The sequence below is a fragment of the Dermacentor albipictus genome, chromosome 1 (genome assembly GCF_038994185.2).
Source record: "Dermacentor albipictus isolate Rhodes 1998 colony chromosome 1, USDA_Dalb.pri_finalv2, whole genome shotgun sequence".
NCBI lineage: Eukaryota > Metazoa > Arthropoda > Arachnida > Ixodida > Ixodidae > Dermacentor > Dermacentor albipictus.
In genome coordinates this window covers 494938976-494952333 of record NC_091821.1, presented here as the reverse complement: position 1 = coordinate 494952333, position 13358 = coordinate 494938976, and the positions used below count along the sequence as shown (strand labels likewise).

Below are 13358 nucleotides of genomic sequence, written 5' to 3'. Positions count from 1 at the left end.
CCTACCAAGCTCGAATACGCCTTCTACATTTGAGGCCCTGGTCAAGCTCGTCTAACTGATCTTCTAGAATCACTTTAGAACAAGGCCGCCCATTTCATTTTATTAACCCATTAAAGACCAGCGTGACCATATGGTCACGGTAGTCTGCGCAGTGGGTTTCCATAAATTACGATTAACAAAACGGCACCGAAATTGCCTTTGACGTGCCGTTTGACAGATTAGAGTTCCCTTTATGGATACCAAGTTGCAGCCGCTGTCAGTCGTTTTGTGGGAGCCCCTCGCAAAGGAGGGAATAAGTGTTGCTTTGGGAGTAGCGTTGCCATGCATTGCTCCAAGGGGTAAGCGTGTTTTTTTTTCACTACTTCTTTAAGCAATAGTCAGATATCCTTACCTCCGTATTGTTCTTTGAATATGTGACCTTCGATGAGCATTTGTGAAGGAATAATGTTTGATTTATCCATGAACGAGCGTGTTATCTTGCGCGTTGCCATATGGTCACGCTGGGCCTTTAGGCTACCTAACGTTTTATTTTTTTAACTGCATTCTCATCTCTTGCACGGCTGTTGGCGCGTTCTCGCAGCGGTTATTTCTTATTTTATTGTCTGAATAGTTTGATGTTGGAAAAAATAGCGAAGCAGTCGTAGAGGAACATGACAAAGTGTCAGTGATTTATATCGAGCCACCAGAGGCTAGCACCTATTCGGGTGAAAACTCGGCTGATGAAAACTCAGGTGGGCTCATTGACATTCTAAGCAGGTGGTAGCTATTAGCCGGCACTGAAACTGTTTTCTCTGACGGATGCCGCATTGGTGGATGTGACTGGGACGATGACGACCCCGGCGAGCGAGGTGACAGAATATCAGAGGTTTCTTCTTCTGTAGTTGATGCGGCCATTCCGGCAAAATGATCCACTGCTTCTAAGTGGACGAAGGGTGATCTCCAGACAAGCCTTGGCATATTTCCCGACCCAAACTTTGCTGCTTACAGGGACTTTTCACCTGTTGAGTTGTTCGATCTTTTTGACAACGCCGTACTCGATAGGGCAAGTACTCGTATGTTGAGAAGAAGCGAATCAAGGTGGCCCATCCAAACACTGTTGCTAAGTACAAGATTTATAGGAGGTACGGACCAGATGGATGCGAATGCACGCACCTATAGGATTGCAATCCGTGGAAAAAAGTGGTGGTGGCCGATTTTCACTTCACTTTGTGATGTATCTATCAGCAACGCTTGCGCACTAATTCGTAGCACAGGGTTCAACGTCACGCAGGTGGAATTCCGCAGGCAAATTGCACAAAGCTACCTGATGCGATGGGACAATACGCCTAGAGGACCGGGTCAACGCAGAATACCAAAGACTGGTGATGTCCTGACTGGTACGCGGTGTGACCAAGTGGCCCACTTTGTTGCACCAATACCTAATGGCAAGAGGTGGAGGTGTGCATGAGATAATTGCAACAGCGCGGTGCACACAAAATGCACAATATATGACGTCAGCATGTATATTCCAAGATTTAAACCATATCACACTAAATAAGTGCTCGACTATTCGCTATATGTGTTTTTTTATGATGTTTCATGGCTTGAAATAAATGTTTTTAACTTCGCATATTTTGCTGTAGCGTAAGGGCCCAGTGAGACCATATGGTCACGGGCTATATTTCAAAACCTAATTAGGCAAGAGTAATAATTTCTTGCATGTGAATTATTAGTATAAATGTAAGTTAAGATATGACATTTATTTCAAGACAGCAAGAGAATAAAGAAACCGGTCCCTAGTGGGTTAAATTCGCGTCACGCAAGTGCACCATAAATGAAAACGACGCTCGGTTTGCCAGACTTCGCCTTACGTCGTAAATTTACGCGATTATGCCTTTTTCATAACATTAAATTACTAGACTAATGCTGTTCTTAATGATGAGTTGTTCCTTCTACAATCTTACATTTCACCTCGAATAGTTTACCAGATGAAGGTGAGGGTACCACCATGCAACTCCAACTCTTACTTTCACTCATTTGTACCGCACACTGGCGATGGCTGGAACCACCTTCTTCGCTTCTATCGCTGCTATCTCCGACACCATTAAATTCAAGAAGAGTGGCAACGAGTTCCTATCTACTCGCCACTCCTATCTGTAATGTCCACGGGTGTTGAGAGTATGTAAATGAATAAATAAATAAAAATAAATAAGTAAATAAATAAATAAATACATAAATAAATACAATGTATCACCACTAACTCCTCCAGAATAATGTTTTCTCTTCTTAACTGTTTTGTCCCAGATTCCTTTTAAACGTAATGCTCATTAGGGAAATTCGTGCTCTATCTTCAATAACGTCATTATTGGGATGTTGTCAGGAAGCACTCCAACTGTGCTCTTCAATGTAAAAATTGACGGAGCTATGCCCTTCAATGAGAGCCCCAACCGGCAATTTTACCACCGAAGGTCACTGATGTCACTCACATCGGCACGCCATGGACACAGCAACCAGCGACCTCGAAAGACTGCAGGTGGCGTCAGGCTCTTGCTGGACAGCCCGGACTGGATTTGTAGCATCTCTTGCGGGATAAAGCCATGAAAAATGGCTTTTGGGCCCCTTATCATAGAAAAAGTTGGTGCGTAATATATGTAAATTAGGCTTGCGTATATAATTCTTCTTATTTAGGAGGCATTCGGAGCTCGTTGTAAACTCTATCACTGCCATACGGGACACTACCACGGCAACAGACAAGAGGGCACAAAAGTCGCAGCTCCTCGAAATTTTGAGTCGCGTACAGCTGCACAGGATAATGTGCTATTTCGTGCTGAGTGTCCTAATTCGCTGGCGATCACCGGAAAGATGTACAACGCTAGCGCGCTTTCCGTAGCATTCATCTAGAGGGAAATCCGGACAATTGGAGCCCTGTTTGGAAAGTCAAGCGTGATATCCTAGATGTGGAAATAAATTGATTGCGAATGATGTATACTGGGTTCAAGAAAAGTAATAGGAAGTCGACCTCGGATACCAGCACGCTAACACATGAATGGTTTTGGGGACAAGTGGACTAATCCACTGCTAAGCTTCAACTGCTCCGCATCGAACCATATCGAAGATCTCTTCCGAAAACAACCACTCATAATAAAAAAATGCAGACGTTTGACCAAAACATTTTTCACATTGTCGTAATTTCTCAGATAGCAAAGATACGCTTATATCCTCAATGTTCACAGCTGAACTTGTTCATCTTCATCGAGTGACCACGTTTCAGCGTCTAACGACTGTTATCGCACCGAGAAGCACGCGCCTGTATGTATCAGAAGTTTCTCGAATGCTATCGATGGGTCTATCCGCTGTCTGTTGTCACCAAATTTTATGTAATCTGATTCCATGTACGTGCGATGGCAATTGTGTGTATACTTTCTCGAAGACACGCGGGCACCAGCGATTTCTCTTGAACCTTCGATGGCTCATGTATGAAAGCCGACGCGCTTAAAACGCAGATCACATTTTGACGATCGCCGAACGTGTTTGCCGCTGTCGTTGTACTTCGAGTGTAACTTGCTTTTGTGGGAACAATTTCGCCAAAAAAAAATAGTTTCATCATTCACAGATGTGCCACTTTATTATTGACCTTCACTACTACGTGACAACTGGTAGAGGTGCTGGATATTTACTCCATTACCTCCTGAAATGAGAATGTACTCACCACTTCTATATGTAATGCCCTCGGGCCTTGAGAGTGTGTAAATAAGTAAGTAAATAATAAATAAATACAATGTGTCGCCACTAATATCACTAAAAGAATATTCTTTTCCTTTTCTTATCTGTTTTCTTCCTAAATGGCTTTAAAACATAATGCTCAATAGGGAAAGCGGTTCTCAATTTTTAATAAGGTAATTTTAGGGACGTTCTCAGGAGGCATTTCAACTCTGTTCTTCAAGGTAAAAATTGACTGACGTATGCCCATCAATAGAGCGCGCTGACCAGCACTTTGCCACCATAGGTTCACTGGCATCAGCACACCATGGATATAGAAACTAGTAACTTACAAGAACTGCAGGTGGTGTCAGGCTCTTGTTGGCGAGCACGGAATGCTTTTGTAGCGTCTCTGGCGGGATAAAATCGTGGAAAAAAAGCTTGCGGGCTCCCGACCCTCCCAGCACCTCCTCAAGTCAAAGCCGACAAGGTTACCCGAAGATTAAGCGATGCCACCCGAGAGCGCTCGTAGTCATCATGGCTTGAGTGTACTTGAGGACCAAGTCAGCATTCCGCTTCGCTCCAGCATTGTCATTTCCGTCGGTAGCGAAACAAGCGCTGACACAAAAGCCGTCGTCGAGGAGAACCAACGTCTCACTGCTCGACCGCAAAATTTCCGTTGAAAGAGCGATCGCTTGCCTGCACGGAGGGAAAGCAAAAGTGATGCTGACAAACTAGGCGTTCAAGCACATGAACAAGGGCACGACGATGGCGTACATCGAGGAAATTGTGGAAGCCAGCAATGCGTTTGTTCTCTTCCACTCTGCCACATCTACCCCGACGATCAGTTCCCGAACCAAACTTGGCTTGTTTGAGTAGGCAGTAACAGCTCAGAAATGTTCTCTTACGACACAAAGACTGCTTTTCAACGTCATCGAAGATTCCACAAGCAGCAGTTGCAAAGCATCCCACACTAACCGAAGATTGTGTTCGACCACTCTCCAGACCACTTACTGAGTTTCGACGCGAGAACGTGAAGCTACAAAGTAACAAACTGGCAAAATACTGCACGACGACATCATCCAGCCGCGAAAAGCCTGTGGGCTTCTCTTGTAGTCTTCGTGAAGAAAAATACCGGAACCATACGTTCCTGCATCGATTATTGTGGGCTGAACAAGCTCACGAAGCAGGACGTACGCCCATTCCCACGGATAGACGACGCATCGCATCGCCTCTGCAAGGCTAAATACTTCTCGGTCATGCACCTCAAGAATAGGTACTGGCAAATAGAAATCGACAAAAGGGATCGAAGACCTCCTTCATCATCATCAGGTCAGACGGCTTTTGAGTTCAAGCTCATGCGATTCTGACTATGCTCGGTGCCTGCACCGTTCCAGGGCGCGATGTACACGGTATTATCAGGATTAAAGTGGCCGGCCTGTCTTGTTTACTTAGATGATATCGTCATCGTTGGAAATTTCTACGATCATTCTAGGCGGCTTGCGACAGTACTAGAGACCATCAAGTAATCATGGCTCACTATGAAGCCGGGAAAGTGCCGCTTCACTTACGACGAGCTTCTTTTCCTGGACAACATCATCAGCCAATCTGGACTTCGCCCGGACCCATAAAAAACAGCTGCCATCGTAAAGTTCCAGAAGCCTATCGACAAGGACGCAGTGCGTAGATTGCTTAGCATGTGTGCGTACTAGAGGCGCTTTGTCCAGGACTTTTCACGCATCGCAAAGCCGCTAACACATCCAATCAGATGTAATGTCGAGTCCGAGTGCGAAACGCCGCAAGCCGATGCATTTCAAGAGCTCAAACGACGGACGCACTGGGCACCGGTGCTTGCACACTTGGACGAGGACGCCAAAGCGAAATCCACAGTGAGGCCAGTAGCGACACCTGTAGCCTAGGGCCTCGCTTCCGTCCTAGTCCAGAGAAAAGATGGACTTGAATGGGTGATAGCTTACGCTCGCCTGTCGCTGTGAAAAGCGGAAGGCCATTATTCTACGACCGAAGAGGACTGCCTCACCATCATTTGGACTACAGCGAAATTTACCCGCCGTGGTTGCTCAGTGGCTATGGTGTTGGGCTGCTGAGCACGAGGTCGCGGGATCAAATCCCAGCCATGGCGGCCACATTTCGCTTGCGGCGAAATGCGAAAACACCCGTGTGCTCAGATTTAGGTGCACGTTAAAGAACCCCAGGTGGTCGAAATTTCTGGAGTCCTCCACTACGGCGTGCCTCATAATCAGAAAGTGGTTTCGGCACGTAAAACCCCATAATTTTGCTGCGAAATTCCGCCCTTACCTATATGGCAGTCCGTTCGCGACGTACTCTTTTCGACGTCAACATCTGGAAATAAGGGGATTATTGTGGCCGCGGACTACCTTACCAGCTACTCCGAAACGAAAGCGCTGCGCAATAGTAGTGCATCGGAATTAGCCAAATTTTTCGTCGAGAACATCCTTTTGCGACATGGTGCACGGCAACTCCTCATTACTGACAGAGAAACCTTTCTTTTACAGCTGAACCTACTCCATCCATTCTGCAGTATAACCAAAGAAGTCATCGGAGGACCACTGCCTACTACCCGCAGACGAATAGCCTAATGGAACGACTGAACGAGACGCTCACCGGTGCATGTTAGCGATGCATGTCGACAGGGAAGACACGACGTGGGATGCCATGTTGCCTAAAATCATATTTCCTTGCAACACAGAACTGCAAGAAAAACACAACTCACACCGTTCAAGCTGGTTCGCATAAGGAACCCGACGACCAATCTCGATGCCACGCTGCCGCACGTCACCGACGAAGAAAATGTCGACGTCGTCACCTATCTCCAGCGCGTGGAAGAATCCCAACAGCTCGCCCAGCTTCGCATCAAGAACCGGCAGACGACCAACAGCGGGCACTACAATCTTCGACGACGCTATGTGGAATGCCAGCCCGGCGACCGTGCTTGTGTTTGGACCCCGATAGGATGACGATGATTCAGTGAGAAACTATTGCGACGCTATTTTGCAACCTACAAGATTATCCGACGTATTTTCGCAATGAACTATGAGTTCGTCTCAAACATATTTACAATTAAAACGGCGCCGCTCGCGACATCAAATATTCATATTCTGCACCTTAAGCCGTTCCACCATCGCTAACAAACTTTCGGATGTTGTTTCTTCGTTTCTTTGTTTAGTTTCTTTACTAATGCTATCTTCGGCTGGTCGTTTCTGAGCGCTCTGGAGCGCTCTCGCGAGCGGCGTTGTCTTCGGCTGGTGCGCGCCCTGCGTTCGGCTGGTCCTTCTCGATTGCTCTCCTCCATCTTGGAGCGCTCTGAGGCGCTCCGAGCCCTGTCGTCGGAGCAGTCATCGAGATTGAAACGTCATCGCAGCGCCGCATCGCTGCTGTTGGCGACGGCCCACCGTAACCTTGGCAACCTAGGCCACTGCATGCTGGCGTCTCGACGAACGCTCGTCCCGCCGGCACGTCTGCCGGTTTTTCCAGTGGTGGTGGTGAAAAGCTTTATTAATTTTGAAAAACTTTATTGATTTTTGAAAAACTTTATTGATTTTTGAAAAGCTTTATTGATTTCCGGCAGCGCCGGGAGCTTTGGATAGGCGAAACATCGGACGTTGGCAGTAGTCACGTGGTTTCGCATCAGCAATTTCCTCCTCCGAGAGCGAGTCGCACGTTCGGCTTGCGCGCTTGTCCCCTACCTTTGAGCTCGGGAAACGACCGATCTACCCGACTCTGCTTCGGGGCATACAGGCGACCAGTCGAAGATACCATAACAATCCTTTTGTTTTTCGCTCTCCGGCCTCATGCACCAGGCCAATGCTCTTTAATAGGGGGGTACTGACACATCTACCTGTTCACCTTTATCGGGTGAGCGCATTTTTCCGTCTAACGGATGTTATCGCTCAGGGCAGGTTGCGCCTGCATGATCGGCAGTTTCTAGAATGTTATCGGTGGGTCTATCTGTTGTTTGTTGTCACCAAACCTTGTGTAATCTGATTTTGATCGTTTGGTACTTTACGCAGACACCAGTAATTTATCTCCAACCTTTGATGACTCATGTATAAAAGCCGATGCGCTTGACCCTCAGAGCAGGTTTCAACGATTGCCGAGCGCGTAGGCTGCTATCACTGTGCTTGTACTATACCTTGCTTTTGAGGCACACATTATCCTAATAAATGTTATTATCGTTATTCACAGATTTGCCGCTGTATTATACAATGTCACTACTACGCGACAACATATAGACGAGGCTAAGATATCAAGCTCTCTTGCAGTGCGTCGGTCGCATGTCCATAGTTTATAGTTGACCCGTTCCTACAATACGCGTATTGTTACAAAAAAAGGCATATTAACAAATATTTACAAGTAAGGCGAGCAGCACAGGAGTCACAGCGGCCAAGATGGCGAGGGGCACCCTCTACGTCTTCTTCGATGCCGGCCTAATGCGACAGAATTCTGTCTCCAGGCATTAACCCCCGGTCGAAAACACTCGCACCATTCGGGTAGCCTATAGTGCAGCATTAACGGGCGGTTTATACAGCTTTAGCGGAGCAGCGTGAATTATATCAGTCTGTACCGGCGTAGAAGGTAACACCGGCTTTGGTGGCGCAATCACATACGTCACGTCGGTAACTTCGCGCAAAACACGATAAGGACTGTTGTAGTGTTGTAGAAGCTTCGCTGATAGACCAACTCGTCGAGTTGGCAACCACAGGAGCACTAAGGAACCTGGGGTGTAACATACATCCTTATGACGACAATCGTAACGCAACTTCTGTGATGCCTGCAACAGCTTAAGGCGGTCACGTGCGATATGAGGTGCAAGGGTGCATGGGGAGCATGTCGTTTACGGTGCGATTAAATCGTTCGGTGAGACCGTTTGCCTGAGGATGATAGGCGGTGGTGAACTGTTTTGTGAAACATGAGCGGAGGACGTCATCGATGACAAGGCACAAGAAGTAAGGACCACGATCGGCGAGCAGCTAACGAGGAGCTCCGTGATGGATAATCACATCGCGGCGAAGGAATTCAGCAATATATACGGTAGCACAGCTGGCTGGAAGAGCGCGTGTAATAGCATAACGCGTGGCATTGTTTGTCGCCACAGCGACCAACTTTTTCACTGATGCTGATGTAGGGAATGGTCCGATCAGATGAAGGCCGACGCGGAAGAACGGCACAGGCACTGTCAGCGAAATTTTCGACAAAGCGGCGGAAGTAACACCATAAGCAAGAGAAAGGATGACGGTCTTTGGTAGATGGAGGTACGGGGAGATTCTTAACGAGGGAAATTTTTTCAGGGTCAGGTCGGTTTCCTACACTATTAAAAGGTGACGGAGCACTGTTATTTCGTGGTGACCAAAAATAGCACTTGGATGAGTTTAGCTGAAGACCGGCGCTGCGGAACACTTGGAGAATGGCCGACAAGTGCTGAATAAGGCTGCACAATGTCTTAAAACAATAGCGTCGTCCAGGTAACATAACCAGGTCGACCATCTGAAGCCTCGAAGGAACGAATCAATCATGCGCTCAAATGTGACTTGTGCATTACACAGACCGAAGGGCATAACGTTAAATTTGTATAGCCCGCCAGGTGTTACAAATGCAGTCTTCTCGCGGTCCATAGGATCTACGGCAACCTGCCAATAGCCACATCGCACATCGATGGACGAAATATAACTCGCTCTGTAGAGGCAGTCGAGGGCGTCATCTGTGCGAGGCAACAATCTGCAATCTGCAATGTCTACAATCGACACAGAAGCGCCAGGTGCCGTCTTTCTTTTTTTTTTTTTTTGACGAGCACAACTGGAATGAACATGGGCTACTCTAGGGTTCTATGATGTTCTTTCTGACATCTTGCCGACTTTTCGTATAATCGCCCGCTCAGCAGGAGAAACGCGATGTGGACGACGATGAATATGGTTTGCGTCGCCGGTCTCGATTCGATGCATGACAACCGTTGTCTGGCCAAGCGGGCGGTTGTCGAAACTGCCGTTTCTTAGCAGCCAGAATCCTGCAACTAACGGCCTGCACAGCACCGTGCCTCAAGGGTTTTCCGTAGCATAACAGTAAGGTTTACAGTTGGACGTGATTTCTTATAGCGTTTTGGTTATAATCTGTCTTCAGAGACGACTTGTTGGTCGAAATAACAATGTTTGTTGTTTATAATTTCATTATATTGCTTTAGTTAGCTAGAGCCGCTCTCTGAGCACAATTTATTGTTCAATAACAAACGATGGTCTCATTTCTACGCGATGTCTCGTTAATAATATTTAAGGCTCATCTACACGCATTGCACTTTAACTGGTAAAAAAATTAGTCTTGCGTTGCTTCTAAGGCCAATTCACAGTTACATTAACGAAGAACTGGAAATCATGGCTGTATGAATTCTGCTTGCACGAACTAACCGTACAATTTGCGAAAACAACGTATTTAGCTGCAGAAAGCCTAAAAACTTGGTTGTTTTGCATAGAAAACAACGTGCTGTAGACATTGCGTCTCATATACAATAAAGAAATTGATATGAGTAATAAAGGTGCATAAACCTCTTTTTTGGCCATCTTTCAAAATACGAGGAGTCTTTATTGGCTTCCAGCGTTTTCCTGATCCACCTGAAATCAACTTCACCAAGGATGTACTTGCACTGCGCCTATTTCACTTACTCAATACAAAATAATTATGCGTTGCAGGCTTGAGTTGAAAGCGCATTCGTTTTAGCTAAATTTCAGATCAGCAGTCGGAAACATTAACCGAGAGTTTCTCTCCCTCTGGCGTGGTGATGTTGCGACATCTTAGTAAAGGCGGCGATATATAAAGACGTCCCTATGCTACCTTGCAATTTTATTGCGGTGCTGTATAGTGCGTTCTTAATAAGTGGCGTGGGCATATTGGCAGAGAACCGACCAGGCCAGACGGCTTCATTTGCTTCACTGGTCGTACGTATCCTTTTTGTTTGGACAATGGCGATTCTCCTTAACTAAGGTAGCTGATGCTGCAGTCTGGCGCTTATCAATGTTTTAATTTAGGTACGCACACATTTAGATTCTTAGAAACGCGCTTTGCTACAGAGTTCATTATGAACACTAGTCGTAAATACATGTTCATGACTAAAAATTAGTAATTTTGCTAATGTTATAAAGCCTCAAAAACAGACTTCGCAAGAACACCTAGAGGAAACTGCATGCCATGTTCTTTGCAAGCTTGAACGTTTTCCACAATTCTTCCTATAGTAAATAAAATCAAACGTCAGACACGCTTACCAGCTAGCCAGTAGCCTCCTAGTTTATTTTATATAAGGAAGTCAGAAATACTTACCGGCCACCCATCATCATTTTCCGGACAACTAGCACTAGTAATAATTGGTGAAAGAGCATAAGCTCCCAAGAGAAAGAAAACCATTGTCAACATTATCGTTTTCAGTAGACGGGCTTTGCCCGGCTCGAGAGACTGTACCCTTTTATAAAGCTTGAAGACGCTGGCAGAGACAATGGTGACTAGAGCAATGGATTGGTGTTTGCTTCTATACTCATATTATAAAAGGCTCATATGTACGGACACTTGTTCTTTGCTTGGTTCGCTGTTCACTTTCACAGATGTTTTGTACCCATCTAGAGTCTATCATTTGGTTTAGAGCTCTGAGCATCAACTTGGCATATGTCGGGCCTTTTCTTCTGTAACGTATCGAAAGTATTCCGATTCACTCTCAGGTGTCAGCTATTTTCCTACATCAGTGCTCACGCATAGCCCAGTTACATACTGTACGTCACCGGAATTAGACTATATATCACTGGTGTCGAACTGGACAACTGGTATCAAAGGTTAATAGAACCATATCTTTGGAGAGGATCTTGGTCAATGTATGCTGGCTCATCTGCACTATTATTATAGCGAGCATTATTTGTGTATTGGGGCTTTTCATATTGACACGTATACTTGCCTATGGAGGACCACGTTTCACAGTCTAACAAATGTTATCGCACAGCGCAGGACACGCCTGCATGTACCGGAAGTTGCTGGAATGTTACCGATGGTTCTATCCGATGTCTCTCACCGAACCTCGTGTAATCTGATTGCATGTATGCGAGACGCGCATAATGTAGAACTTTGTGGAAGACACGTGGGTCCCAGGGATTACTCTAGAACATTCGTCCACTTACGTATAAAAGCCGATGCGCTTGACCCGCTGACCGTGAAGGCAGGGGGGGGGGGGGTTGAGGGGGAGGGGGCTTGACGGCGGGCGACGGCGGTGAAGGTCATCACTTCCGGCTAGGGGCTGCGGTGATTCTGGTTGCATCTGAGGAACTCCAAGGGATCGCTGAACCTCACCTTTGACGATTTCGGCGATTGAGGTCACTTGAGGTTTTGACCTCGGGCACAGCTTCTGCAGCTCTGCCCGTGCGACCACTCTGATGGTCTTGCGCAGATCGTCGGCGGTGAGGGATTGAATTCCGACGTAGTTTGTAGAGTTCGCGCGGTGGTTGAATGGACTGTTCCGCATTTCCAGTGTCTTCTCAGTGCTGGTGGCCTCGCGAAGTAACTATTATATGGTCACCGAAAAGTTCTTCCTTGGCACCACGCATAAGTGGGCGGACTTTCTTCTTTTCGGGCCTGTCTAGGTCGGCGTGGGGGACCAGACAGCTCATTTCTTGCGTAAAGATGGCAAAGTTCTTGTTAGGTAGCTGCACTCGGGCGTCCAGCATAGCTTCGACCCTTTCCTTGAGCACGACGCTCGTAAAGGTGCGCAGGAAGCCGCTACGGAACCGGTCTCATGTTGTCAAGGTTGACTGCCGGTTCTCAAACCACGTTCTGACGGCCTCTTCTAAGGCGAAATATACATGTGCCATCTTGTCGTCGGAGTCCCAGTTGTTGAAAGTCGCGATTCGTTCGTAGGTCTCCAGCCCGGTTTCCGGGTATTCACTCGCTGTTCCATGGAAGGTCGGTGGGTACCGAGGTTGTTGCAAGATAGCGGGGGACGCTGGGGCTGTCATTGGGGTTGTCTTGGCCACGATCTCCCTTGGTCGTCTGAGGTAGAAGTCCGTGTTGCAGGGGTAGGTGTTGCAGTCGGCGACTTGCTCGATGAACCGGGATGACGTAGGTTCGGTCTTTGAGGTCCGGGCTTGGATCACAGCTTTATGTGGGCGTCCGGTAAATGAACGCAAAGCACCTGCAGTGGTTGTCGCGTATTAATGACGGCGGAGGACACAGCAACAAAACAAAACTGTGAATGGCGAAACAAACTTTATTGGGCGAACTTGTGCCCAGAAAAAGCTGGCTATACTCAATGCTCAACGAAAACGCCGAACACAGTCGGCGATCGTCGAAAATCTGATCAGCGGGTCAAGCGCGTCGGCTTTTATATATCAGTCGTGGAATGTTCCAGCGAATCACTGGGACCCGCGTGTCTTCGACAACGTTCTACACTATTCGAGTCGCGTATACATGCAATCAGATTACACAAGGTTCGTTGACAGACATCGGATAGAACCATTGACAACATTCCAGAAACTTCCGATACATGCAGGCGCATCCTGCGCTGTGCGATAACATTTGTTAGGCGGTGAAACGTGGTCACCCGATAAAGATAGGTAAGAACACGTGTCAATATGCTATAGCTTCTTCAAGATGAACTCTCTGCAATGTTTGTTTTACTGGTA

General features: G+C 46.9%; 1 protein-coding gene across 10 annotated transcripts in view; it reads right to left on the bottom strand.

Moving 5' to 3' along the window:
• LOC135908817 (uncharacterized) overlaps positions 1–11169 on the bottom strand; it is a 60547-nt gene extending 49378 nt beyond the window's left edge. For 3 of the 10 annotated variants that reach the window (XR_010566438.1, XR_010566437.1, XR_010566443.1), the window contains exon 1: positions 11020–11169. Coding sequence is in view for 2 of the 10 variants with exons in the window: in XM_065440653.1 (XP_065296725.1) it covers positions 2466–2558 (93 nt within the window). In the remaining 8 variants the exon portion in view is untranslated. Of the gene's footprint in view, positions 1–2465; positions 2599–4031; positions 4378–11019 lie in introns of all 10 variants that reach the window. The other 7 variants (XR_010566439.1, XR_010566442.1, XR_010566440.1 and 4 more) reach the window with 6 other exon arrangements.
• Between the last annotated feature and the right edge of the window lie 2189 nt (positions 11170–13358).